Source organism: Halichoerus grypus, chromosome 4, assembly GCF_964656455.1.
Source record: "Halichoerus grypus chromosome 4, mHalGry1.hap1.1, whole genome shotgun sequence".
Taxonomy (NCBI): domain Eukaryota; kingdom Metazoa; phylum Chordata; class Mammalia; order Carnivora; family Phocidae; genus Halichoerus; species Halichoerus grypus.
This window is the reverse complement of record NC_135715.1, coordinates 174,801,927-174,828,482: the sequence shown is the minus strand read 5'-3', so window position 1 is coordinate 174,828,482 and position 26,556 is coordinate 174,801,927. Positions and strand designations below refer to the sequence as shown.

Here is a 26,556-nt window from a genome sequence, read left to right as displayed (position 1 = left end):
GCGATGGGACAGAATGACCTGCAGGGGTCCAGGGAATGTAAGAGCCACAGATGGGCTTTGAGGATGTAGAGTTTTCTCCTGGGTAACATGGGCTTGGGTTGCCTTTCACCTTGTTCTTTCTTTGCGCGTCCTTCAATTTTTTAAAAAGAAAGTAGGTAGACACTGGGAGGGATTTCCTGATTGTCAGCAGCATAGGGCAGTTTGGGGAGCCTCAATTTTTCTTCAAATTTGAGATGACTTTTTTAAAATAACATTTGGTATTTCTGAAATTGGTATGCATCTTGCAATTGGAGTGCACATTTGGGGTAGCATTTTTCCCTCTCAAAACCTGTTACCCAATGGATGGTGCCCCAGGCAACCAGTAACACCTTTAAGATTAGGAAGCAGAGTGGGAAGGGAGAGAGGGGCCAGGAGGGGCCAGGCCCCTGGTCCTGGCCCACAAGCAGACTCTGGTCTAGTTTAAGAAGGCAGAGGGACCCTCTGGTGTTGGTGTGGGTTCGAGTGTGGCCCCCAGCTCCAGAATTCTCCGATCCGTGGCCTGGCCGAGCCCCACCGTCTCCTCACCCCAACCTCTCCTCAGCCTCCTTTGCCACGTCCCAGGGCTGCCGGTGTGCCTCTTAGCAGTTCCCGAGCCCTCTGACTCCTTGGGTTTCCCCCTTGCTCTTAGCTGTTTTTCCCATGCGTCCTTCCTGCCTCACTGTTCTGGCACAGTTTAGGGTCAAAGACTTTTGTCCCTGCAAGTTCTCCTCTAGGGACAGAAACCGTCTGTGGGGAGTGAGGGGGGTTGGGTGGGCAGCCTCCCTCTGGGCGTAATTTCTGGAAAAACAAGATGGATTTGAATCCCAGTGAGATAATAACCCTCTTCATACCTTCCTTATAGCAGTTAGTTACTGGGCTCTTTTATAATCCCTGTTTACATGTGGGCCTCCTCCACTGGGCCCCAAGTTCCCCTCCTGGTCCAGGCCATTCTTATTCATCTCTGTCTCCCTTGCTGGGAACCTGGCACTGAGGAGTGAATGCAGGGTCTTGCTTCCCAGGCCTGTCCCCCATCCCCCCCCACCGGTCCCCCAGTTCCACTAAAACCTTGACCACAGACCACAGCCCTTTCCTTGACCAGATTCTTCGAGGAACTTCCTAGAAGCTATGTTTTCTGTGCTGCAGGCCATGTCACCCCACCCCCTGCTTCGGAACAAATGGCCCCTCTCCAGGAGGAGAAGAAGGGCTGGGGTTTTCCCTGGGCTTTGCATCTCAGGAGAAGGCAGCTCTGAAGTCTCCGTTTCAAACTGCCTGTTGACACTTTCACTTATGCAGCAGAGGCCCTGCTTCCTCGGAGGCCTCCAGGCTGGGCCTCTCAGTGGTGTCTGGCTTCTCCATCTTCTCCTGTCCCCTTGAAGCTGTCTTGGTGGCCTCTCTCCTCTGCACCCGGCCCTGGCTCAGAGCTTGTCTTGCTTTGGCAGCAGCTGCCTATTTTGGGTGGGACATTTGGCCTCCAGCCCTGCCCCTCGCCTGCGCCTTCTCTCACTGGCTCTGGAGGCATGGGGCTATTCCAGAGCCCCTGGACAGGTGTGTCAGTCCAGCCCTCCAGACCTTGCACAAGGCGCCCCCTTTGACCCGCTTCCTCCGTTTTGCCATGTGCGCCCCGGGCCCCGCTGACTGGCCTCCTCTCTGTTCTCCCACGGCTGATGTCTCCCCCGCCCCATCCACCTCAGAGGCCATGCCCTCCACGAAACTCTTGCTGTGGCCCCTGACGGGTCAAGGTGGTGGGGTGCTGGGCACAGCTGAGGCTTGGGACCTTGGGCGAAGTGTGTGACTTCTCTGAGTCTCATCTGGGAAATGGGCTCAGAGCATATTAGATGGAACAGAATTGGACCTGAAAGGGGGTTTCTCTGGCTGGAGCAAGGGCTTGGAGGCAGAGAGGTGGGGAATGGGGCCTGAAAGAGACCCAGCCAGGTCCCGCAGGGCCATGAGGACCATATTAGGGCATTTGGACTCTGTCCCATGGAGCCAGGAAGGACTTCAGGCAGGGGAGTGATAGGACTGGATGTGCATTTTAGAAATAGTTCCCTGGCTGCTGAGTGGAGAATAGGTTAGAGGGGCAAGACCTAAGGCAGAGACCTGAGTTAGGAGGTTCTTGCAGTAATCTCTATGGTGCAGGGTGGGGCGGCTTGGAGAGATATTTGGCCAGAAGAATTGTCCAGGCTTGGTGGGAGGGAGGGGAAGGGAGATTCAAGGCGGATGCTCAGGTTTCTGGCTTCACAACCTTGGGTGGCCGAGGGTGGGGGAGTGGGGTGGTTGTCAGCACTGAGCGGGAGAGGAGTGAGGCAGAGGTAGGGCTGTGTGCCCAGGATGCTGATCAGTGTCAAGCCCTGGGCCCAGCTGTGCCTTCTGCCCCCTGCTGGTGCTTTCCTACGGCCCCATGTGTCCCACCCTTGTCTGTGGCTATTGCTCAGCCCCTCTGGGACCCCTGGCTTCCTCTCTCGTGCTCCCAGGGCCTGGCACACCATAGATGCTCAGTACAGGTTTGCCCGACCTCAACTTCTGTGCTTCTCCTGCTCACTGGGGTTTCATCATAAGAAGCTGGCCTGGTTGCAACCTCAGCCCTCCTGGAGTCACTAACTGTGGGTGTGGGTAAGTGTGGCCCCTGAGCCGGGGTCTCGGCTTGGGTTTAGGGGGAGGCACATCTTCAGAGAAAATGCTCTGCCACCAGCCGGGCCTCCAGCGTGGACTAACGCGGGTGCTAGCTCACGCCATCCTCCAGAGGGGCTCTGCAGGGGACCAGCTTCCGTAGGTGGAGGCCTGCTGGTTCCATAGCGTGCCCTGCTAGGTCCACCGCACCCCCCTTTCCTGTGGCTGCACCTTCTGGCCGGGCACAAGAGGGGCACACCCGGCTCCCCACCTCATGTAGGGTTGGCCGTGCAGTCTGGCTGCTGCGTGTGGGTGTGGCCAGAGGTCAGGGAGGTGTTTGCCTGCAGAGAAACTTCCCTGTCCGGAGAGCCCTTTCTTGAGCGTGTTACCAGACCTAGAGGCTGGCAGTGGGCGGGGTGCTCAGTGCGTGGGTGCGAGGAGAAGGTCCCGAGACAAGAGGGAGGACTGGGGAGAAGGGGGTGCTGCTGGAGCTTGGGGAGCAGGTTGATTGGGTCAGTGGTTCAAGAGGCATGTGGCCCAGGAGGGTTTGGGTGAACAGTGGGGACAGACGTCCTGGGGGCATTGCCCAGAGTCGGCCCTCTGGGACTCTCCTCTGTTTCTTGTCGGAGTCGGAGCCTGTGCTGGGTTTGGGGAAAGGGCTGGCCCCCTGGTTCTGGAGGGGACTCTTGCCTGGGACATGCCCTACCCCCCTCAGCTCAAGGTGTCCCTGGGAACAGGCCCCTTCTTGCCTCCAGGAACTGGATGCACTTCCTTTCCTGATCCTGAGCAGAACTCTATATAAGGGAAGGAAACAGCCGAGCAGGCCAGGAGCAAGCTCTGGTGAGGACAGGCAGCCTGGAGGGGAGGGCACAGGCCTGGGAGCAACTACCATCTCTTCTCCAGGAGCCCCCTGCCCAGGGCCTGGGGCTCAGAACGGGAGGCCAGTGTCTTGAGCCATTGAGCCATGCTGGGGCTCTGCCTTTTGCCACCCGGACCTTGTCCTTGCTCCCCGCAAGCCCCCTGGCTGAGGCATTCTGTAGCTACCTGACTGCTGTGTAGGCTCAGTGCACACTCGCCTCCCACCGGGCTTCCAAGCCATCCTTCGGTCCACTTGGCTGGGCCTGCCAGCCTGCCTTTGCCCGGCTCACCGGGGCTGGCCATGGCCTTCTTGCCGGAGCCCGGCGGACTCATCACGTGACGTCTGAGGTGCTGGGCTGGCCACAGCCGAGGGGGTCTTCTGGCTCTTTCCTCAGTCATGTGGCATGGAGGCTAGATCCTCTGGGGGGTCATGATCTGTATTATTCTTGACCCCTGTGGTGTCACCTCAGTGACCAGGGCTCAGAGGTAGTGGCGTGCTGGCCACAGGTTCCCCAGGAGGGGCCCGGAGGGTGAGCAGCAGCTCCGGTGGGGGGGGGGGGTCCACTTGCTCCGTGCAGGGCAGGGAGGGAAGAAGTCGGGGCAGTGGTGTCCTGTGCTGTGGCTGGGGGAAGAGAAGGCAAGGCTGGAGGTCAGGGTCTGTCCAGTGTGTGTTTGTTAGGGTGGAAATGAGGACTTCTTGGTTTTAGGGTGCCCAAGTGGCCTGTTGTCTGTGGGCTTTGGGCCCCCCACTCTTTCTCCCCCTCCCCATTATTATTAGTATCATTATTACACATCTTCTGCCTGCCTTAAGCTTCACCCTTTACTTCTCTCTGCTCCCTCTCCCACTCAGGCACCTTCAGTGGCTCCCCAGTGCCAGCATCTAAAAGTCTTAACTTCTCTGCTGGGCTGTCAAAGTTGCCCATGGTCCAGCCTGGAAGGAGAGTTTGCAGCCGGTCCTCTTACCCTTTGTCTCCTTCCGTTTGTCCTTTAGTGTCCCTCCTTCTCCCCTTCCCCCACCCTGTGTCCCAGCCAAGGGGCACTTGTAGGAGTTCTTTCCTCCATGCCTTGTTCACGTGATCATTTGCACCTGAAATGCCCTTTCCCCGTCTCCACCTTTTAAAACCCTATCCACATACCGGGTGAGCTCCGGGCTCTGGACCAGGGGCTCTTCCTGCCCTCGGGGCTCTTAGAACGGTCCTGGGTGAGACGCCCAGCAGACAAAAGCAATCTATCCTGGAGGCCTGGCCCAGGTGTCCCCTCCTCTGTGGACCCTGCCCGGGACCCCCGAGTGCTCTCTGCATTCACAGCCCCTGGCACCTCCATCCGGCTATAGAGGCAGCGTGGCGTGCTGGGCAAGGTGGGCATTGGAGTCAGGCGGACCCCGGGGTCTGTCACTTAGCAGCTGTACTGTCTTGGATCTCACAGGATTGCCGCGAAGACGGCTGGACATGAGGGCACTCATCTCTGCCTCCAGCAGGTCCCAGGGAGAGGAAGGGATAAAATAGTGTGCCTGGTACACAGTGAGCATCCAAAGAAACCTCAGCAACTGCTGCTTCTTCTTTTGCTATTCCTTCTCTTACGAGCTGTTCGACTTTGGGCAATGGCTTGACCTCTCTGAGCCCATGTGCCCCAAAGACCTGTCATGAAGACTAAATAAAATGTATGTAAAGCACCCAGGTTGGTGATGCATAGTAGGTGCTCTGCAAACCCTACTTTCCTTCCCTCCCGTGTACCTCTGGGTGTCAGCCGAGATGGGGGCCTGGAGTTGTGGAGGCAGGGACGTGGAGGGGGTGTCAGGCAGAACCTCGGTGGAAACAGCCTGCGTGTCCATCCATCGGATAAACACGGTGTGCTGGGCTCACGCAGTAGATTAGTATGCAGCCTGGAAAAGCAAGGCAGCTCTGCCACATGCGGCCACGTGAGTGAATCCTGAGGACATGACACCAAGTGTGACAGTTGCTGGGGCAGCTCTAACAACATACCGCACGCTGGGTGGCTCACACAATGAATTCATCTTCACCCACTTCTGGGGGCGGGAGCTCCAAGTCCAGGCGTTGGCACTTCTCATTTCCTCTGAGGCGGATCCTTGTGTCCTCACGTGGTCCTCGCTTTGTGCATGTTCCCCTAGTGACTCTCTGTGGGTCCTAGCCTCTTCCTATAAGGACACCTGCCAGATTGGATTAGGGCCCGCAGATGGCCTCGTTGTAACTCCATCACCTCTTTCAATACAGTCACGTTCTGACGTACTGGGGATTAGGACTTGCAACGTGGGAATTTGGGGGGATAGAACTCAGCCCAGAACACGAAGGAAATAAGACAGACTCAAAATGCTGTGTGATTCCTCTTATGCGAGGTGCCTAGAACAGGTAAATTCATAGACACAGGAGGTAGCTTAGAGATCCCCAGGGGCTGGGAGGAAAGGGGGACGGGGTTCTTGTTTAAAGGATGTGGGGTTTCTTGTTTGGAAAGGTGACAAGGTTCTGGAAGTGGGTAGGAGTGATGTGCAGCAGTGTGAATGCACTTACCTGCCATTGAAATGTACTCTTAGAAATGGTTAAAATGGTAAATTTTATGTTGTATGCATTTTACCACAATAATAATAATAGAAAGGACTAGCTAGAGATAGGGAAAAAAAAAAACCTGCTCAGGATCGTATGAAATGCTAGAGTCAGAGACTGGAGTGGTTCTCAGTTTTGGCTGGGGCAAGGCGGTCCTGTGCAGCCCCAGGGTCAGGCGGACGTGGGGAGCTCCTCAGAAGGGCTGGGCAAGTTTAGGAGCCCGGGGTTTGATGTTATCAGGGCCGACAACTTGAGGCCCTGAGGATGGGAGTGTCACCCAGTTGGGGACCAGGTCCCATCGCTTGCACACTGGTGAGGTGATGGGGGCCATGCCAGGTGGGCGCCTGGGTTTCCTCTTGCTCTGCAAAGAGCATTGCCTGGAGCCCACAGACCCAAGATTTCACCTGCAGCGTGCCCCTTCCCAGCTGATTGACCTGCGACAAGTGTCATGATCTCTTCGAGCCTCCGTTTTTTTTCATCTGTAAAACGAAAACAATATTACTGACTCTGCAGGATCGGAAGGGCGCAGAGAGACAGGCATATGGCAGGATTGGCCCCAGCACCTGGCGCGTAGAAGGTTCTCAGCGGTGGCGGTGATTTTGACCACTGGTAGTTGCAGGCGCCTCCCTTCCTCGGGTCCGAGTGTCCTGCATCTTCCCACAAGTGCTTATTGTGCAGCTACTATGTGCTGGGAGCAGTGTGATGAACGAGACGTATTCTCTGCCCGCAGGGCCCTTGATTTCTAGCAGGGGAAACAGATTACTGACAAGGAAACAGACACCTGTTTAGTTGCAAATTGCAATTAGGTCTGTGAAGGAAGAGATAAGAATGCAGGAGAAACAGTGTGTGTGTGTGTATGAGTGACTTAAGGGAGTCAGGGAGGGCCTCTCTGTGGTGGTGGCATTGAAGCCAAAGCCAGAAGGCTGGGAGGGAACAGCATATGCAGAGGCCCTGAGGAAGAACAGAGCTAGGTGTGCTCGAAGGACTGAGAAGAGCCCACCCTTATGTGTGGCTTTAGGTCCTGGACAAGGGATGGACACGGAGTGCTGGTGGAGAGAAGGACAGGGCCCAGGTCACGCAGGGAGCCCTTGCCTGGCTGGCTGCAGTCTGGTGCATTCAACCTCGTGACCTGGGGGAGTCTCCAAGGGTGTGTCCCGTTGTTGGCATTGTGTCCAGGGACCTTTGAAATTCAGAAGATGTTAGTGGGTGGGGGACTGATGAATGCCAGGCATTGGTAACTCACCCCCCAGCTGCGCCCCCAGCTCTCTACCTTGCAGGCTCCAGAGCCACATTGCCCCTCCGCAGTGGCCTTGGACAAGTCATCACCTTTTCTGTGCCTTCCTTTCTTCATCTGTGAAATGGGGATAAGAAGTCTCTGCCCCAAGCATTTTGAGAGCTTAGGACAGTAGCAGACCGAAAGCCACATTCCAGGGGCTGTTGCCCTGGTCGTTGGATAGAGCTGTAGGGACACTAGCATTTACGAGAGCATCAGCATGGCCGAGAGGGCAGGAGCGCATCTCCGTCGGGAGCCGGCCTGCTGGGTTCACATCATCGGATGGCTTATCGACCTCCCCAACGCCTTGGCCTCCTGGGCCATAAAACGGGGTGTTGAGGGTTGTTGTAGGGATGAAATGAGGGAACTTAGGCTGAGTGGCATAGGGCAAGTATGACGGGGGCACCTGCCATTGCTTCTACTTTGACTGTTCCGTTTTTCCAAGGGCAGAGACTGAGCATCAGGCCTGCTCAGCCCGCACCGTGTGGATGGGTTTATGGAGATACACCAGGGGAGGAGGCTTACCTGAGGCTGACCTCCTGGGCCCGAGCCCTGGAATCCTGCACTGCCAGTGCCCGGGAAGCCAGTCTATGACAGGGCTGGGACCCAGAGCCCCTGTGGACACCCCCGAGTCTGCCCCCTTTGCGGAGAGAGGGTTCCTAGCTCGGGTCCCTATGGGGCAGTGGGAGTGGTCACTGCTGACACCGGGAGTGTGGGGCTGTAGGGCACGGGCCACAGAGTGGCAGGGGGCCCTGGCTCTCCCTGGCACATTCCAGGCTCCTGAGAGGGTGGCCAGGGGCCAGGGTGCCGGAGGGAAGGAGAGAGCCTTTTAAGGAAACATTTCTCTGCTTACAAAAAAAAAGAGAGACAAGAGACATTGAAACACACAACAAAGTTAGTGGGCTGGCCGGCCGGCTGGCCTGGAATGCACAGCTGGGGGCGGTGGGTGGAGGAGCTGCTAGGGGGCAGCAGGCCCCGAGGGGCGCCCAGACCGCAGGCCCTGCGGCCGGGGGTCCACCGCTCCTCTGCAGAGCTCAGGCCTTAGGGGCAGCTCTGCCTCAGGGGAACAGGGAAGTGACCTGGGGTCGGGACACCTGGACTCCCGTTCTTTCCACCACTGCCTTAGGGTGGTTCTGGAAGAGAGGCCCTCCCACTGTTTCAGAGGACACTGTCCATTCTGCCCCTCCTTTAAATGGATCCATAACCTCTCCCCGACCCCCTCAATCCCCAGACCCCGAATGGAGACTGGAAACCCCCTCGTGTCATGGCGTGGGAGACAGTGGCTGTGGATGGGACTTGCCCGGGTCTGGAGGCCGTGGCTGGAACCTGCAGCATCCGTCCCCCTGCAGCGTGGTCCTCAGGTTCCCAGCCCCACCCGAGCCCCATCTCCAGCTCTCAAGGAAGGAGCGGAGCAGGGTGCTGCCCTGTGGATTGCACCTGCTCCCACCCAGGGCCCGAGGGACCCATAAATGATAGAGTGGTGGCAGACACTGGGAACCTGGCCCTGTGAGGTTGAAACCTATAGCCCCTGAATGGGGTTAGGGACAGGAGGGGACAGGGAGGAGGCCACTGCTGGATGCAGGACTCCTGCCCACAGGTGCCTGGGGGAGCAGTAGTGTCCCCCCGTGGCTGAGACCTTGTCCAGTGGGCAGGGCAGGCAGAGAACCCTGCAGGCCACAGCCACCTCTGGGACCTTCCCTTCCTTCCCAGTCTGTTCTCCTGGCATCCTCCACCCCACCCTAGGCTCTGTCTGCCCCAGAAACTTCTAAAACAGTCACTCATGGCTCCATGCTTGTGTGTATCAAGAACCCTGAACTTGGGGGAGCATTTGTCCCCACGTTTCCTTGTTCTCTTGAACATAAGGGAGGAGTTTCCCTTCACATTTCATTTTGGGAATCAGAATGCCTAAGTTCAAATCTTCACCACTTATCCGCTCTGTGACCTTGGGCAAGGTGTTTAACCTCTCTGTGCCCCCCTGCACCTCAACCAAAGATGTAATAGTACCTACCTTATTGGGTTGTTGAAAGATTAAATGAGTTAATATGGGTCAAGCATAGATAATAATGCCTGTCATTCCTATAGTCTGTATTCAATGAATGTTAGCTATTGTTCCTTTGTTTTGGCCTCATGTATGACTCTCTCAATAGTCTTGGAGTAATGGTGAGTACAGGGCGATAGATACTGAGACTCAACTCAGGCTTCTTTGCTGGAGAATGAGTTGGGGCAGGAAGCCCGTAACGGGACTGGATCGAGAACCCAGGGATGCTAAACACCCAGCTTCTCTGCCCCTTCCAGAGCTCAGGGCACACCATCACGTGAGTCTTGTCCCCTTCTGGGCTGGTGTGTCAAGTCTGGGGATCCCTTTGGCTGGTTGGAGGACAGAACTGGGTCTGGTGGAGGGAGGGCCCGGCTGAGGGTGGCTTCTTGTGAGCAGCCAACTCTAGCCGAGCCTGTAGGCTGTCACCATCACCGCTCCGCTGGGGTGGTGGCCGGAGCAGGGGTTGCCCACTTTTTGAGGAGGCAGCAGCCCCCTCTTCAGCGATCTGGGGCTTGTGCCCACACACCCTTATGCCCGAGGGAGAGCCTCCTCCTAGTCCCCTCCGTGGGCCCCTTGGGTTGGGAATTGGAGCCAAGATTGAGGTATGAGCTCCAAGAAAAACGTGTCCCAGCTAGAAAAAAAGAACACACTGAGTCTCTGATAAAGGGCCCTGCTAATTGTCAGGGTAGTGGTTTGGCTGCCTGGCCTGGATGGGGGATGTTATCTCAGGGGAGGGAGAAATGCAGCCCTCCCTCCCCCCTCCCTCTGTCTGGAGGCCCGCGTGCCAGTCCCCACCCTCCATCAGAGAGGAAGATGAGGATGCTGTTAAGAATAAAAGCTTGCCCATCGAGAGGGTGCTTTCACCCCTCAAGGCTTTCTTTGGAAGAACTGGCAGGGGCCTTTCACCATCCTGCTTCCCACATGCTGTGGGGACCCCAGACTCTGTTTGCAGCTTTGGGTGAGATGTCCTGGCATTGGGGAGAACCTCCTTTCTCAGAGGTCTTAAACATGTTTTTAAAAAATGTAAAACAAATCTTAGCATATTGTAGAACATTTAGAACATAGAGCAGAGAAAAAAAAAAATCCTTCTTCTTATTACCTTAACCCACTGCTATTAAAAAAATCCCGGTGCACTGACCTCCAGTCTTCTGCATATTTTTCTACAGAATTAAAAAATTGTGTGATAACAGGGCGCCTGGGTGGCTCAGTCAGTTAAGCTTCCGACTCTTGGTTTCAGCTCAGGTCATGATCTCAGGGTCATGAGATCGAGTCTCGCATCGGGCCCTGCGCTCAGCACAGCGTCTGCTTGAGATTCTCTTTCTCCCTTTCCTTGTGCCCCTTCCTACCGTGAGCATGTGTGCGCACTCTCTCTCTATCAAGTAAATAAATAAAAATCTTAAAATCTTTTGCCTTCTGCCACACCCCCTCTACCCAGTGTTATTGCCTGAGGGAATCCCCCACATGGCTGCAGAGTCTTCCAGTGACCTCTCCAGCTGGTGATGGTCAGTGTGTTGGGCTCACGGAAGGGGTGTCTAGCGTGGAGGCGGGGTCGTGGAATGGTCTCAGGAGGCCCTGGTTTTCTGTGGGGATGAAAGATGCTAACCTTGCCCCTTTCTCTGTTCCCTCCCACAGGTGGCTGCCCCCTGCCTTCCTCCAACCAGCCATGAATTGGTGGTGAGTGACAGTCCCTTCCCTACCCTGCTGGTCTCTTTCCCCTCTTTCTTCAGCTCCTTCGTTACTGCTGCCTTTAGACCTAAGCATGCTGCTAGCCCCGGAGGGTGCTGGGCCATTAGGTAAGGAGGAGGAGGGGGACACTTCCCGAGGCTGAAGCTGGACTGGGAGGAAATGAGTCATGAGGTCCCTTCTGATGAGATGCAGGGCCTCCTATTTCAATTTGAGACTGAAGTCCTTGGAAAAACCCATAAAAGGGCATCTCACATGCCTCTGGGCCTGGCCAGTGCCTCTTGCTCTGGGCTTCCAGGACCAGGGGACGGCACCTTCTACCTGCCAGGACCAGATACCCTTTGGCTGGAGGACAGGGAATGGATAGCCGGACCCACAGAGTTCACCCGCCTGGGCAGTGGCTCACATTCAGGTGGCCCATTGCACCTCCAAGCCCCTTGGCTGACTCTGCTTTTCTGCTCTGTCTCCATGTCTCCCACCCCTGCCTCCCCCAGCAGGCTTCCAGAAAAGTGTGGATAGGGGCAGGACGCCTATGAGTTGTGGGCTGTGGGGAGAGGGGCCTGTTCCAGACGGATCCCAGCTGGGCTGATTTGGAACACTGGGAACTTTTCCTCCCGGCCCTCTCAGGGTCTTCTCACCCTCCCAAGGCCCCCCCTGCTCCCCAGCCCAGCGCTGGAGGGAGGCAGGGCCCTGGAGGCTGGAGGGGAGGGGTCTGCATGAGCACAGGTGCATCCGTGTGCGTTTGTGTGTGTGGGGGGGGAGGGGTGTCCTATGGGCACATAGGACAGAGGGCCCCTATGGGCACAATCTGATTTGCTGATACAGAGGAGCCTCTGATGACACTCGTGTGGGTGGGAGTCTGGGGGAGGGGGCCAGGATGTCCTGGCAGTTTCAGGCGTCTGCACACTCGCTCAGCCTGGAGACTGGAATCTCTGTCAGGCCACCTGGTCTCTTCTTTCCCTCCAACACCCATTTGCCCCATGACAATGGACAAGTCCCGCACTCTTTCTGGACCCCAGCTTCCCTTACTGTCAAGGAGAGGGGTTGCTCCAGATGCTCCCAAGGCCTTCTTGGTGCTGAGAAGTCTCCCCTCCACCGAGGGTTGTTGCTGGAATGAAATAAAGTTTGTAAAAGTGCTCGTGACTCAGCCACCTCGGGCCCACGGCCGTGTCCCTGGCCTCTGCAGCCCTGGCCCAGGCGCCGCCAAGCTATTTCTGTTCCTCGCAGAGGCCCCTCCTCCCTGGTCTCACTGGGCTCAGACCCTCCTGGGCCTCAGCTCTGCCCGGCTGTGCCGCTCCAGATGTGACGTGTTTTTCGCACAGAGCCCAGTCGCAAGGTCATCTGACAACAGAGGGGTGGGTGGGGCGAGGCTGGGGTGCAGGCCTGGTTTGCAACTGCCGGTAAGAAGTCACTCTGGGATTGTGGAGGGTCATCATGGTGGGCGGGCGGGGTGGGGGTGGGGGAAGCGGGGAGCATAAGTCTCATCATTTCAACCCAACTGCCACCTCGCCTCTGAGAACAGAATGTCCTTGGCTGCTCTAGGATAGCTGGGGGGTCTGGGGTTTAGGGATCTCCAGGCAGAAGCCAGATTCCTGGCCACTTGGAGTCTTGTGAGCTTTGTTTATGTGAGGAAGGGTCAGGGGTTGGAACAAAAGGGAAGAGGTTGGCATTCCAGCTGGAAGGATTGCAGTTAGATACCGAAGGAACTCCTACCTGAGTGAGGCTGTGGAATCTTCCCGTCCCTGTGATGTGCCCCACCTGTGCAGGAGGCTCTGACCTTCCTGGAGGCTGGGTCAGCCACCTGGTGGTGGAATGGTTGACACACCAGATTGTGCTCCCTGAGGCTTCCCACCTAAATCAGAACCCCCCCTCCCCACCGCCGTGGTCAAGAGTGAGGGGGTTAGACTCCCTCCCTTTGGATCCTGGCCCCCAGTCTCCTCTGTGTGACCTTGGACACATTGCTTAATCTCTCTGAACCTCAGTTTCCCCCTCTGCAGATTGGGAGCTTGTAATAGCAGCTACCCTATAAGGTGGTTAGGGAGAATAAAAAGGAAATGAGTGTATTTTTTTTTTAAAGATTTTATTTATTTGAGAGAGAGAGAGAGCGTGCACATGAGAGAGCACAAGTAGGGAGGAGGGGGAGAGGGAGAAGCAGACTCCCCGCTGAGCAGGGAGCCCACATGGCCCAGACAGAGACAGCACCCCCACATCTAGCCCCACCCCTACCTAAGCCCAGGACAAAACCTTTGGCTTTTTTTTTTTTTTTTTTTTTAAGATTTTATTTGTGAGAGAGCAAGAGGGAGAGGGAGAAGCAGACTCCCCACTGAGCAGGGAGCCGGATGCAGGGCTTGATCCCAGGGCCTCGGGATCATGACCTGAGCCGAAGGCAGATGTTTACCCGACTGAGCCACCCAGGCGCCCTGTGAATGTATTTATTTAATCCATATTCAGGGCCCTCCAGGGCCTGCCCACCTGATGTGGGGTAAAAGTCCAGGTTCTTGCATTGGCCTGTACCACCCTACAGGATGGCTTTGCACTCTGGAACGTCTCCTTCTAGAAGCTCTCTCCTCCACTCACTCTGCGTCAGATACCTGGTCTTCTTGCTGCTCCTTGAACACAGCAGGCATGATGCTGCTTCAGGACCGCTGTTGTTTGTGTTCCTCCCGGCCGGGAGCCCATTCCCACGGATCCCTGCGAGGCAAGGCTCTTTCCCTCCCACAGGTGTTCACGCAAGTGTGAGATTTCCCTTTCCCCCAGCAGCGCTGTCTCCCCTCCCTGCTCTCCTGGTCCCTCCATGTCTCACAACCTGGTACACGGTGCGTCTCATTTACAGGGCTCCCCCCATACCAGCACGTCACCTACTACGTGCCGGAGGGTAGGGATACAGCAGTGGAAGAAAGGCGTTCAGCTGGATGCCCGGTGCGGATTAGGGGCTCAGGAAGCGGGACTGCTGTGGCCCCTGTTGCCCCGCTTGCCCATGGGCGGGGGTCTGTCTATTCGAGGGGCAGGGGTGGGCCTGGGCCGGAAGCTCTGCTGTCGTCCCCAGGGAGTGGGAAAGTGGCCCAGGGGAAACCGGGAGAAAGTTTGGCTTCCCCCAGAGAGCACTCAGCACCTGTTTCCTCAAGGCAGGCGAGGCAAGTGCTTTGAGCAGGTTCACAAGAGGGAGGAAAGGGCGGGTTGTATTTTTCCTTCCTTTTCCATTTGCTGCCTCCCCTTCAGCCTCGGCAGAGCTGGTCTCTGGTCTCCCTGCCCCCTTCCCTCGTGCCTCACACAGTGTGTGCCTGTCTGTTGCAGTTTCTCCAGGTCTCGGGGGGGTCCCAGCTCTCCCTCTGGCCTTCTTACCCATCTTGCTTCGATCTTACCCCCCTGGGATCGGGAGCCCGAGTTCTGGGCACAGGATTTCTGCATGGTGTGTGCCTGCCAGTCACATTCTCCAGCCTGTGCCAGGCCAGCCAGGGCAAAGTGGCTTAATCTTCAACCCGTGTTTTCATCTTACTCAACAGATGTTGCCCAAGGCCTTGGGTAGAAGGGTCCTAGGGTCACCTCCCTCCTGTGGGGTCCCCCGGTGGGGGCAGGATGAAGAGGGGAGAGGGCTTGTTTGCCACGGACGCTCCTGATCCTTGGAAATTGCTGAAGCAGCTTTTCTCAACTTCTGAAAAATAAAGAGTCAAAAGGAATTTCCCGAGGGTGATAGCCAAGTGGAGTGGCCGCCGAGGTCGGCTGGATGGTGAGCCCTGCTGCACACACAGCCTGGCACCCAGGAGACTTGCGCCGGGGACAGAAGGGGGTGCAAGTGCTTCTCCTCACGCAGACCAGCCCCTTCGCAGGTGCTCAGAATGTCACTGTGGGATGAACTGGAGGTCGGGTGGGGAGTTTGTGAGGGCAGGAGGGAAGAGGTGAATGGGACAATGGGAATGCCAGGCCAGATTCACCCATAATAGCAATCAGAGCAATGGGGAGACGTTAACCCTTGTATGGAACTTTCTTTCCGCCAAACATGGTTCGGAAAGCTTTGTAAAAATAAACTCATTTATTCTGCAGGACAACACAGCAAGAGAGATGCTGTGATTATCCCAATATTACAGATGAGGAACTGAGGCCTCAGGCCCCAGAGATATTCAGAGAGGGAGCTGGGATTTTGACTCAGTAGTCCAGCACTGCTGTCCACCCTCCTGACCATCAGTCATGACAAACGTCATTCACTTGCATGACACCTGCAGTTTTCAAAGCCCTTCCCCTGACATCGGGCCATGGGGAACCCACAGTGGATTGTGTGAAAGTCTGGGCACATGTGAGAGCCACCTGGGTAGGCGGAGGAACAATGTGGGGCTCAGAAAGGCTAGGTGATCTGTTCATGGTCCCACAGTAGTCGGGGGGTGGGTGGTGGTGTGCTGGGTCAGGAGTAGGGTTTTAGATTCCTGGTTCTGCTTTCTCCCCAGGATCCCCTAGATGCTTGCTGCTGATGTAAATACTGGATGCAGCCAGGTGGACTTTTCTGGGATTTCCTCTCCTTTCCTTTCCTTCCTTTCTCCCTCCCTCCCTCCCTTCCTTCATTTATTTGAAGTAGAGTCGACACACAATGTTACATTAGTTTCATGTGTTGGGATTTCTTTTTCTAAACAGCACCAACCACAAGTGTACCTAGCTAGCTTAGGGCCTGGGATTTAGAGGAGGGTCCTGAGCACCCACCTTGTGCACACTGCTGTTTTAATGCTGGGGCTGCAAAGTTCCTTTCTGCCACAGTGCCAGGCCTTCTAGAAGGCGAGTGGGGTTGGCATGGAGCCACAGGAAAGAGAGGACTTTAGACACCATTTGGTCCAGTCCTGCTCTGTTTCAGGTGAAATGGAGGCCCTGAAAAATTATTTTTGTCTTGAGTGTTTTTTTATTGTGGTAAAATACACATAACAGAAAATTAACCATCTTAACCATTTTCGAATGCACAGTCATGGTATTAAGTTCATTTCTGTCCTTGTACAAACGTCACCCATCCTACTCCAGAACTCTTGTCATCTTGTAAAACAAAACTCTACCCATTTAACAAGAGCTCTGCCCTCCCCTTCCCCAGTCCCTGCCAACCACCATTCTCTTTGTATCTCTCTGAATTTGACCACTTAAGTGCCTCATGTGAGTGAACTCATATGATATGTGTCCTTTTGTGACTGGCTTGTTTCACTTAGCACTGATGTACTCAAGACTCCCTGTGCTGTAGTGTGTGTCAGAATGTCCTTCCTTTTCAAGGCTGAATAATATTCCATTGTATGTCTGTCTCACAGTTTGCTTACCCATTCATCTGTCAGTGGACATTTGAGCTACTTCTGGATTTTAGCTCTTGTGAATAACGCTGTTTTCTTGAGAGCAGCCATTCTCCTGGGCTTGGAGTGGTGGTCCTGAGATTTTCAGACGACTTTCCCAAGGTGCCCGAGTGTCAGATCTGAGGCAAGAAGGCACCACACTGCCTCATGGAGGAGGAGGATGATGTGATGTTCCGGACAAGTGTGCAGAGCCCTCAGCCCTGATGATGCCATCTTGCCCTCCATCAAGGAGAATGACTAGCAGTCACTTTAGTTTGAACTCCAGGCTCTGATGAAATTTCATCTTCTGGCCATGAGTGCCATGAGCAGCCATCTTGGAAGATTCTAGAAAGTGGAGCAATGTCAGGAGAGATGAGCCCGATAGAGGCTTGGTTTTCAAAGGAGAGAGCAAACTGGGCATTACATTCCAAAGAAGATTCTCAGAGTGGTGAGGGTGCTGAAGATCTCCTTTCGTGCAACAGGGCTGTGCGGTCTGGAGAGGGAAAATATGGAGCAGGCGCAGACTGGGAATGAGAACGTGGGGAAGGGCAGATTTGCTATTGCTCTCCAGAGTAGAACCTAGTATGGAGGTTCTTACAAAGAGGAGGAAGGATACTTAGATGTAAAGAAGAGCTTTCTAACATCTAAAATGGCCTGTCGGGGGAGGGGGGGTGTTGCTGTCTGTTGCTGGAACCCATACTCACCAGCACCTACTAGGTGTAAGGTGGGTGCTGATGGCAAGTTCTTTCTCTGGGGAGGGCCTGGTGGAAGTCCCGCCCTTAGACTGGGCTGTGAAGGGACATGGCTCCTGGAGGTCAAGGCATCCATGAATGTGCTGACCACCATCCCGGGAGAGACCCAAGTCAGGTGAAGAGAAATCCTTGGGAGCCATGTTCAGTGGGGGGGAAAGAGAGGAGTATGAGATGGAAGCTGATTAGTGCCCGCCTGGGGGCTTCTCACCAGAGGTGGCCTTGGGGGCCAGGGAAAGAAGCAATCAGTTTGTGCTGTGGTGGCTGAGGAAGTCTGTCTCCTGTTTCAGGTCTAGTTTAAGATTTGAGCAAATGGAAGAGAGGAGAGGAGGAGGATGGAGAGCTGAAACAGAGAGGGGGCAGGGCCTTCATATGAGTTCCTGAGCCCGTTGCGAGCCAGGGCAAACCCAGGGTAAATATTTTTGGCCAGTCTGCCCTTGCTGGAGGAGGGGGGTGGAGGGGAGTGGGGGCCAGGCGATTCTGTGTCATTTTGGTTGGTGGCCCTGGCTGGGTGTGCTGATGGAACTGATGAGTGCAGGAATGGAAAGAGTGCGAACATGGCATGTGTGGAGGAAGGGGCCAGATAAGGGAGGAGTACACACGCCTGGCAGGGGAACTTGAACTTGATGAGCCAAGCAGTAGGGCCATTATGGGTCCTTGAGTGGGGAAGTGACCCAGAGCAGGATCTGAGAGAGTCTGCTGCCAGCTGTGGGGTGCGGCTGGGTGGTGAGGGGGCTGTGGGAGGAGTGCTGGGCACAGGTGCTCAGCTGGAGTAGAGAGAACGCGGACAAGAGTGGCCAGAAGGGCACAGAGGAAGCGCCTAGGGAAGTCCAGACTCCCAGTGCCCTGGGAAGGGGAGAACGGCATCCAGTGTGGAGCAGGGGCAGGAGGGGGCTGGGTGAGTGCCCGCCACCCCTGCTGTTGCCCCCTCTCTGCCAGGAACTGTGTGCCGGGTCCCTGGGGGTGAACTGGGACCGGCCTGAGGACAGGAGTGGGCTTCCGCAGGCCCCTCCTTGGGGGGGGCTGTGCAGGGAAAATCAGGCATCACATTTCATTTAATCACACCCAGCCTGTTCTTTTCCTCTGGGGGCCTAGGTCTGCTCAGGAGAGGATGGAGCCCCTGGGGCGACTTCGCCCAAACACTTAATGGGGAACCAGGCCACTGGCCTCCCTCCCACCCTGGCCGGGCCTGGCCCTGTGTGTTCCGCACCCTCTCTCCAGCCCCCTGCCCTCAGTGCTGATGCCCACCCCCAGGGGCTCTGCCTTCCCAGGATGGTGGGAATTAACACAGGGAGGGGGTGGGGGGTGGTGGTAGGCGAGGGGCAAACACAGGCTTTGAGGTGCAGACCTGGACACTCGGTTTCTGCATCTGCCCAAAGGGGTTCAAAGTGCTACCTGAGTGGCGACGGCTCTGGGATATTTTGTCCTTGTGTGATCGTCCCCCTCCCGCTCCCACTCCGGGGACTGGGGGGTCTGTAATGTGCCCACCCAGCCCCACGCCCTCTAAGTGTCCAGTAAATGGTGCTTCCCTGCTCTTCCCTCTTGCTTCCAGCCCCTCCCTTCATCTGCTTAGGGTTCTATTTCTGGAGCAAGTGAGCCTGGAATAACCTGCTGTGGGTCCCGGGGCTGAGGACGCTCCTCCAGCCCCCACCAGCCCTACCTTCTGGCTCCCCCCGACTCCCTTCCCGTCCTGCTAGGCAGCACCACCTGTGATCTCACAGTGGGTTGCCATGGCGGGACATGTGACGTCATGGGGTCTTTTTGGCCTAAAAAACTGCCTGGATTCCAGGCCTCCCAGGGGGCAAGAGTGGGGAGGGCTGGAGCAGTGGAAGGAAGGAGGGTGTGAGGAATTTCTGGACAGAATGTTCCTCCGGAGGCTGAGTCTGCATTCTGCGCCAGACCCCTCCCCCGAGCCTGGGCTTGGGCATCTACCCCTCCCCCCCATGGCCCTTGCCTTGCCTTTTCCTTCCTCCACAACAGCGGCCCACAGATACATTTTTTCCCAGCCCACCCTCCCTGTAGGCCACCAACATGTCATACTGCACAAACCTCTGGGCATCATCCCAGCCACCCAGCCCCTCGAGCCCACACAGTTTGGGGTGGGTATGCATGCGCAGAGGGGGCGTGCGTGTCTTTTTTTGGAAAAAAAAAACTTGAGGAAAGGATGTGCAGTTTCCCTTATCCGCCCTGTGGTTCGCAACCCTTCACATTCAGGAAGTTCTCTCTGATGTCTGATCTCAGTGTCTCCTACTGCCGTCCATTTCCTCCTCTTCCTACGGCAGTGCACTGAAGGGGTCTCTTCTTCCTGAGGATCCGAGACAATTCATCTCTAAGTCACATAAAGCTTGTTCCCAATGGGAGGGCAGTTGACTGAGAGGAACTTTCAGTGAGTGAAGATCTTCGTCAGGGAGAGGAGAAAGAACATGACGGGGATGGAGGGAGCCCGGTTCAAAGACCAGCTGGGCAACATTGGGCAAGTTACTGAACCTCTTGGACCTTCTGTCTCAACTGCAAAGTGGGGTCATGCTTACCTCGGCGGTTCCGAGGATTGATGGTCATGGAAGTAAAGAACTTGATATTATGCTCAGATCATTAGGACCTCATGAACAGTGATTGTTACTGTGTTGCCATTATGAAAAGGCATCCCCAGAGCAGGGCAGGAAGAGTGGAACACTTGAGGAGGCCTGGCTCTCAGGGTTGTGTGGGTGCACCTCGTGCGAGCTGAGAGTGGATAATTTCCTGCCCGAAGCACCTCACCCTAGTCCCTGCCTTGCTGCAGACTTCCAAGTTTGAGACCCCAGAGCCGAGTGAGCTGTGAAGCTCAAGGTCTGGCCGCCAAGTGGCACCAGGTCCAAACACTGCCACCTGCTTGGAGTTGTCCTTCCTGGGGACAAGGAGTATTCTGGAAGACCCCTGGTAGGGCTGTGCATTGGCTGCCCTCAGCTTTGGAAAGCCTGGGGTCCTTAAGCTATAGGTTTTGTTGGGGAGCCTGGGTGGCTCAGTCGGGTAAGCGTCCGTCTTCAGCTCAGGTCATGACCTCTGGGTTCTGGGATCGAGCCCTGCGTCCGGCTCCCTGCTCAGTGGGGAGTCTGCTTCTCCCTCTCCCACTACCTCTTCCCCAGCTCTCTCCTTCTTGCTCTCTCACAAATAAATAAATAAAATCTTTAAAAAAAAAAAAAGCCAAAGATTTTTGTCCTGGGCTTAGGTAGGGGTGGGGCTAGATGTGGGGGTGCTGTCTCTACCACCTTCTGCACTGAGCCTCAGGGGGAGGAAGAGGAGAGCCCGCAGGGAGGTGTTCTGCTAACCCGGCCTGCAGGTTGGCTAGGGACTGGGGCGAGGGACAGAAAGGTGAGCTCAGCAGTGGGCCCTACAGGACCTGGGTGCCGACCCCAGTATTGCCATGGACCCCACTATGAGAGGCTGGGCATCATACCTCTCTGTACCTCAGTTTCCACATCTGTGAAACAGGGAGGGCGGGAGATGGTGTCTGAAATCCTTCTCAGAGCTGGTGTTCTGAGGAGTGGTGTGCAAGGATGGGGTGTGTCCTGGCCCAAAACCAAGCAAAGATGGAGGTTCGAGACCTCGGATCCACAAGGTCCGGGGGTGCTGCATTGTAAGTAGTGAGCATGGTCAGGGGGCCGGGGAAGAGTGAAGGGCTCTCTTGGTTAGCTCACTCACTTGATATTTGCTGAGGGCCTACAGTGTGCCAGGCCCAGTCCTAGGCTCTGGGGGCTATGGGAACTTACGTGCTAGCAGGGAAGGAAGACCTTAAGTGAGATCAGGAAGTAAAATGCATAGTGTGTTGGAGAGTGAGGGGTTCTAAGAAGAAAAATAAACCATGCAACAGGGAGAAAATATGTGTTTGGGTGTGCCCAAGGTGGGCTAACAGCCCAGGCTGAGTGGGGCTCTCTGGCCGTTGGCTCTGGCTCAGCCACGTCAGGACCCACAGCTCCAGTGCTCTGGGAGCTTCCCTACAGCATCGCTGGGGGCCTGGGGCAGGGGCAGCGTCAGTGGGAGCCTGCCCTCATGCTACCTGTCCCTTGCCTTTTTCATTCCCAGTAGCCCCATCCCTGGCGGCACCTAGGAAACAGAGAAGCAGGTCTTCAATCCTGGGAGGACTGGGATGGAGGAGAGGGCTGGGGAGCTCGGTATGCATGTTGGGCTGTGTTTGCAAATACTGCAGGGCGCTGGGGGGACACTGGGTGTTTAACTCCAGAGGGGCTTTTGGAAATTTTTACCTTCTCAGGGAGCCCCTGGAAGTATGTTGAACGCATCTGCTGGCTGGCCCTGTGGCCGGCCTCTAGCTGGCCCGGGGAAGGGGTGGGGACAGAGGGGCTGGTGCTCAGTTGATTGCTGGCCAGGAGGGAAGTTTCTCTTGCAGTGCTGAGGCCCGTGCTTTCTAATATTGACTCATCTCCCTGGTTTGCATCGTGCCAGACTGGGGAGGGGTGGAGCAGGAGGGTCAATGTGGGGTAGGGTGGGCCTTGGGAGTGTGCATCGTAGAGATGAGAAATAACAGCTAACATTTACTGAGAGCTTTCTAAGTGCCAGGCCCTGTTCTAAGTGCTTAATGTGCCCTGTGTCATTTGGTGCTCATGAAAAAGCGCTCTGCAGGCCTGGTGAGGAGCAGCAAGGACAAAGTGACCTGTTCGAGGTCACACAGTTAGTAGTAGAGCGAGTCAGGACATGGCCCTGGTGGTCGATGGCTGACGCTGTTAGCTTAGACCCGTGGTTTTCGAAGTGTCATCCCCAGGGCCGGAAACCTTTGAGAAATGCACGTTCTTGGGTCCCACTGTAGGGCCCTTGGATTAGACACTCTGGGCAGGGCCTGTCCCCTGTGTGCCCACAGCCCTCCCGGTGATTCTGAGGGCTGTGTGAGACTGCCAGCCCACATTCTGTTCTGCCCAGAGTCTGGGCTTCTTAGGAGGCTTTCCCTAGAGCAGGACGAGGGGCTCTTTAGGGCCTGTCATGGGCCTGGGGCAGGTGCTTTGCCTCCATCTTCTCTGTCCCACCCCATTTCTGTCCTTTCTGACCGCCCCCCATCTAGGCAGGCTGGTTAAGAGTGAGGGCTTTGGCGTTGACAGATGTGGATTCAAATTGCAGTTCTGTAGTGTAGACTGCATATAGAAGGTCCCTGTGATCTGCCCTCCTGGAGTGCTCCTCCTCGCCTGGAGGCCGGAGCAGCCCAGAGAGGATGCGCTTGGGCCTTCCCGCCTAGCCACGGTCTCCACAGGAGCGTTGCAGAGCCTTGGACCAGAAGGGAGAGGTGGGGGGGTCAGGGGTCAGCGCTGCCAAGGACTCCCCTGGTTGGGGCTGCTGGCTTTTGGAGGCTGAGGGGAGAACCTGGCCCAGATTAGCAGGCAGCTCCTGAAGCTGAGCCTGGGTCAGGGGTCCCTGCCCGGTGGCCTGTGGCTCGGGAGTGGGGGCTGGGAGGGGGTTGGGGGAGGGCTGGGGTTGGGCTGGGAGGGAGTGGAATGTGGCATCTTTACTTCTCCAGAGCCTGCTCAGACTCCAGGTGGGCTGACCTGGGGGCTGGGAGGGCCCAGCTGACTTGCCTTCCCATCTCCTACTCTCTTCCTGGGCCCTGTCCTCCCTCAACCATCTAAGTTGCCTTGGCTGCTTAGGAAGTTTCATCCCCTGGAAAGAAGTTCTGGCCTTAGCCTCCCATCCCCCAGGCCATTGGGGTAAAGGAGTCCTGGCCGTTTCCCGAAAGAGCACCGCTACCTTGATCTCCGCCGGCTTTCTTACTCCATTCCCATCTTGGTCCCGTTCCCCTCCCTGATGCCAGAACCTCTCAGAGGCCGTTCTGTCCATTCCCCTGTCTTCCTCAGGGCTGAGGAGCTCACCAGCAAGGGGTTAGGGCGGGCATTTCCTATTCTGAGACACTGTATCCTAAGCTGGTCTCTGCTCATCCTGGCAAAGGCTTGCTTCCTCACCTTCACGGTCAAGCTCATGTCCTTCTGCGAGATTCAGGGGCCCCTGGAAACACTTCACTGTGTCGGGAACAGAGCCCTAGGGACTGGAGGCAGGAGGTGGACCTGGAGTGGGAAGTTTCTCTCGTGTTATGGGGGAGTCCGAGGAGCCTTTCAGGATGCCTTTAGTAGGAAGCACGTCTGTTGGTCCTGGCTGGGAAAGGGTGGCACTGGCCCGAGGGACAGGCTCAGTCCACAGGTGTTCATTGGTGGCCTTCTACACATCCTTCCCAGTCCCTGGCGTGAGGGATATGGTAGCGGAGCTGCTTATAACGCTGCTTTGAATCTGTTTAGGAGGCAGGTGGGATAAGACTCACAAAACAATATTGGGGAACAAGACATATTCCCTTGATGAGATTATTTATACCCTAAGGACCAGATACATAGCCCAGAGGGCAGGCTTATTGGAGTTCCAAGGTGGGAGGGAGTCCTCCTTGCTGGGTGTCCAGGAAGGGCCTTGTGGGGGAGGAGAGCTTGTTGGAAAAGAGCATGGGTAGGAGAGCCGTTCCACAAGCAAAGGCCCGGATGTGTGAATAAGGAAGGGGATCTAGGCGACAGGTCTGGATGGGGCTGAGTTTTGGGGTAGGGACACAGGTCTGCGAGTGGGCGGGGCTAATGGTGGAGGGCCTTGAAAGCCCGCCAGAGTTAAGACTCTGGCAGGCGTCATCCTGGGCTGTGGTGATTTCACACAAAGAGCGTGAAGCACAGAGTCCCAGGATGGGGTACAAATCCTGTTGTCGCCAGTGGTAGTCGATGACTTTGGACCACTCATTTAACTTCTCCTTTTCTGTGAAGTGGGGCTCACAGGTACTAATGGGACCCACCTACTGGGTTCTTGTCATGAATAATGAGCTGGTGCAGGTGAAGCAGTCTGGCCCTTAGGAACAGGTGTGACTTTTACCTGCTCTGTGTCCCTTTTTGAGGGGTCAGCGCTGAGTCAGAGGCCTTGCTGGGGTTTGTCGAGCTGCATGGTTCTAGTACCAGTAGGATTGTTTTTTGTTTTCCAAACCTGGCTTCCCGAGCTTGGGGCTAGCCAGGTTAAGTCTGAGCCTTGGGTTGGTGCCATGGGCCCTGCCTCAGGGGGCATTCTGCCCCGTCGTGGCCACCAGCCCTGGGGAGCCAATCCATGGCTGTTCGCCCTGAGGCCTCGCACTGTTTTCTCCCTGTGTTCACAGCCCATCAACACTGAGAGTGCACCGAAGAATGTAGCCAACACGGTGAGTGACGGCAGGTGTGGTGGGTGGCAGGGAACATCCCGGGCAAGCATGGGGAGCCCAGAAGGCAGAAGGGTGATTTGGGGGAAAGTGAACACATAAGTCTGGGGACATCCTTCTGGAGTAGATTTGAGGAACTTGGGGGAAAGTGATGGGGATGTGGGTCATGTTGGGAGCCGGGCATGTGACCTCACTCATGTGTTTGGAAATGGATTGCTAGGGAAGTAGGTAGGCAGGTGGGAGAGGCCAGTGGTTAAATGTGGGTTTCTTTATTAAATATGTAGAATGCGAGAAAGCTGGGCAGATGTTTCCAAACAGATCTTTCTGACTTCGCAGAAAGACAGACAGTTTCCCAATTTCCTCAAGGCTGCATGGAGGAGGAAGGGAAGAGAGTGGGTGGGTCCTGCAGTGGAGAAGCTGAGGTCAGCAGCCGAGGGGCATCTCCTGGCCATGGCTCGTGCGCCATAATGGGCTTACGGTCAGAGGGCTTGCGTTCAGATCCTACCTCCTCCAAGCTTCTAATTGTGCGACCGTAGGCAAGTCATGAGCTTGTGTGTGCCTCCGTGGTCTCACATGCAAAATGGGCACAGGAAGATCTCCCAGCACAGTGGTCGTGAGACACAGGTGAGAGGGTTGGCTAGCTCTGAGGGGCTTTTAGTGGACAAAGGAAAGCTAAACAAGCAGCGAAGTTCCCTCCCAGGCCCTTCTGCCAAGCCCCTTACCCCCTCACCCCTGCCAAAGCCAGGAGGTGAAAGACCAGGGTGCTTCTGATTCCCTTCCTTGACTCCCCGCTCTGACTGCCTTTTCTCCATCTGCAGGGAGAAGGAGCTTTCCGGGGTGGAAACACACGGAAAAGCCTTGAGGAAGACGTAAGTATGGGGATGCGGAAGCGGAGGATGTGTCTGGGCTCATGTGCCCCCGGGGGGATTGCTGGTGTGGATCATGTCTCATACCTGTCTCGTTTGGTGGAGCATCCCTTGCCTCCTTTCCAGAAGGGCGGGCGGGGGTCACTCAGCTCTGTGGCTGAGCAGGGGAGGAGGGGTTGGGATGGTGAACAGGCCCCACGTACTTATGCACTGGGCCTCCGTCTTGGCTTTGGCCTCCAGCTCAGCTGGATCCAGAGTTCATTTGCCCACCACTTTGCCAGACCTCCTCAGTGCTCCAGGGTGGGGGGTGGGGCGGGAGGCCAGAGAGGGAGCGCTCTTTGAGGCCTGGCATGGTGGTGAGCAGTCACCAAGGTAAGGCCAAGGGAAATGGGCAAAGGGACTAAGGGCAGAGGTGAAGAAGGACCCCTGGGCTCGCAGAGGGTCATCAGACCTTGGGGAATTGTAGGCTCTACATCTTGGGAGAAAGGAGCCTTTGAAAATGTCAGAGTCTTCTGTGTGACTTAAGTGCCATTGATTCAGGAGAAGGCTGGAAGATGGGCTAAGCCGGTTGATCCCTCTGGGCTCCTCTCGCCATGCATTTTTGGTGGAGGTCAATGGGCAAATTCCTAAAGTGGAAGGACCCCAGGGAAGGGCAGAAGGGGCTCTCCCAGGACCCTGCTTTGAGCAATGCTCGTGTCTGGGCTTGTCCTCACATCCCTGGGGGAGACGCCCCACAGCGTTGGGCCTTTCTGTCTTCCCCACCCTCCTCTGACAGTTTGCCCCTCTGCTGGCCTCCCTATCCTTGCCCGCCCTGATCTGCAGAGGAACAGGGAGTGGTTTGGCGGTTGGCACGGGGGAGCTGTTGATGGCATGAGGCCCTATCATCTGACAGCTGCCTGACCCACGGTGGGGAGGGCCCTGGAGGGAGGTGCTGGGACGGCAGGAGGCATGTAGGCAGCCGCACTTCTGTGGGGAGCCCCCTGCCACCACCGCCTTGCCCCCCCCCCCCCCCCCCCCCCCGCCCCAGGCAGCCCTGCAAGGCCAGCCCTACAAGGCAGAGGCATTCCTGGGGCTGCACGACCTGTCTGGATGGAGCGGGAGCATGCCTCTTAAATTAGTGGGGAAGGCTCTGTTCAAGGTATGTGTGGGTCCCATGGGCACAGAGTGCACCTGTCGGGGAGGGACTCTTGTCCAAGTCTATGATATTTCTGGGGCTGGGATGTGGGTCAGAAATTAATTTTTGTGTGTACCTATTACAGAGGACGAACTAACTTAATGCACACAGAACATATAATATGTGCTCAATAAATATTAGCCATTCTTATTCCTGTTATTTTGACTAAGGGCCAGGAGGTGGGCTGGGATTTGTTTGTTTGTTTTCTTTTTTTTGATTCCTACCCCCCACCCATGACAGATGCTCTGGTCCCAT

At 56.1% G+C, this 26,556-nt stretch overlaps 1 protein-coding gene and 1 long non-coding RNA gene across 20 annotated transcripts in view; one reads left to right on the top strand and one right to left on the bottom strand.

Moving 5' to 3' along the window:
• Nucleotides 1–26,556, top strand: part of TNS1 (tensin 1) — a 201,537-nt gene that overhangs the window by 78,678 nt on the left and 96,303 nt on the right. For 12 of the 15 annotated variants that reach the window (XM_078071304.1, XM_078071301.1, XM_078071302.1 and 9 more), the window contains 3 exons: nt 10,985–11,026; nt 24,223–24,264; nt 25,080–25,130. In XM_078071304.1, the coding sequence (XP_077927430.1) occupies nt 10,985–11,026; nt 24,223–24,264; nt 25,080–25,130 (135 nt within the window). Of the gene's footprint in view, nt 1–10,984; nt 11,027–14,741; nt 14,763–14,843; nt 14,863–24,222; nt 24,265–25,079; nt 25,131–26,131; nt 26,266–26,556 lie in introns of those variants that run through there. The other 3 variants (XM_078071306.1, XM_078071311.1, XM_078071313.1) reach the window with 3 other exon arrangements.
• On the bottom strand, nt 6,033–12,396 carry LOC118526222 (uncharacterized). Of its 5 annotated transcripts, none has more exons than XR_013447372.1 (5): nt 12,065–12,396; nt 7,312–7,629; nt 7,134–7,221; nt 6,605–6,803; nt 6,033–6,520 (listed from the first exon to the last, which is right to left on the bottom strand). It is a non-coding gene; the product is annotated as an uncharacterized LOC118526222 (long non-coding RNA). The 5 variants fall into 5 exon arrangements; XR_013447373.1 differs by having other exon boundaries at nt 6,605–6,783; nt 7,042–7,221; nt 7,312–7,392; nt 12,065–12,393; XR_013447370.1 differs by having other exon boundaries at nt 7,312–7,392; nt 12,065–12,389.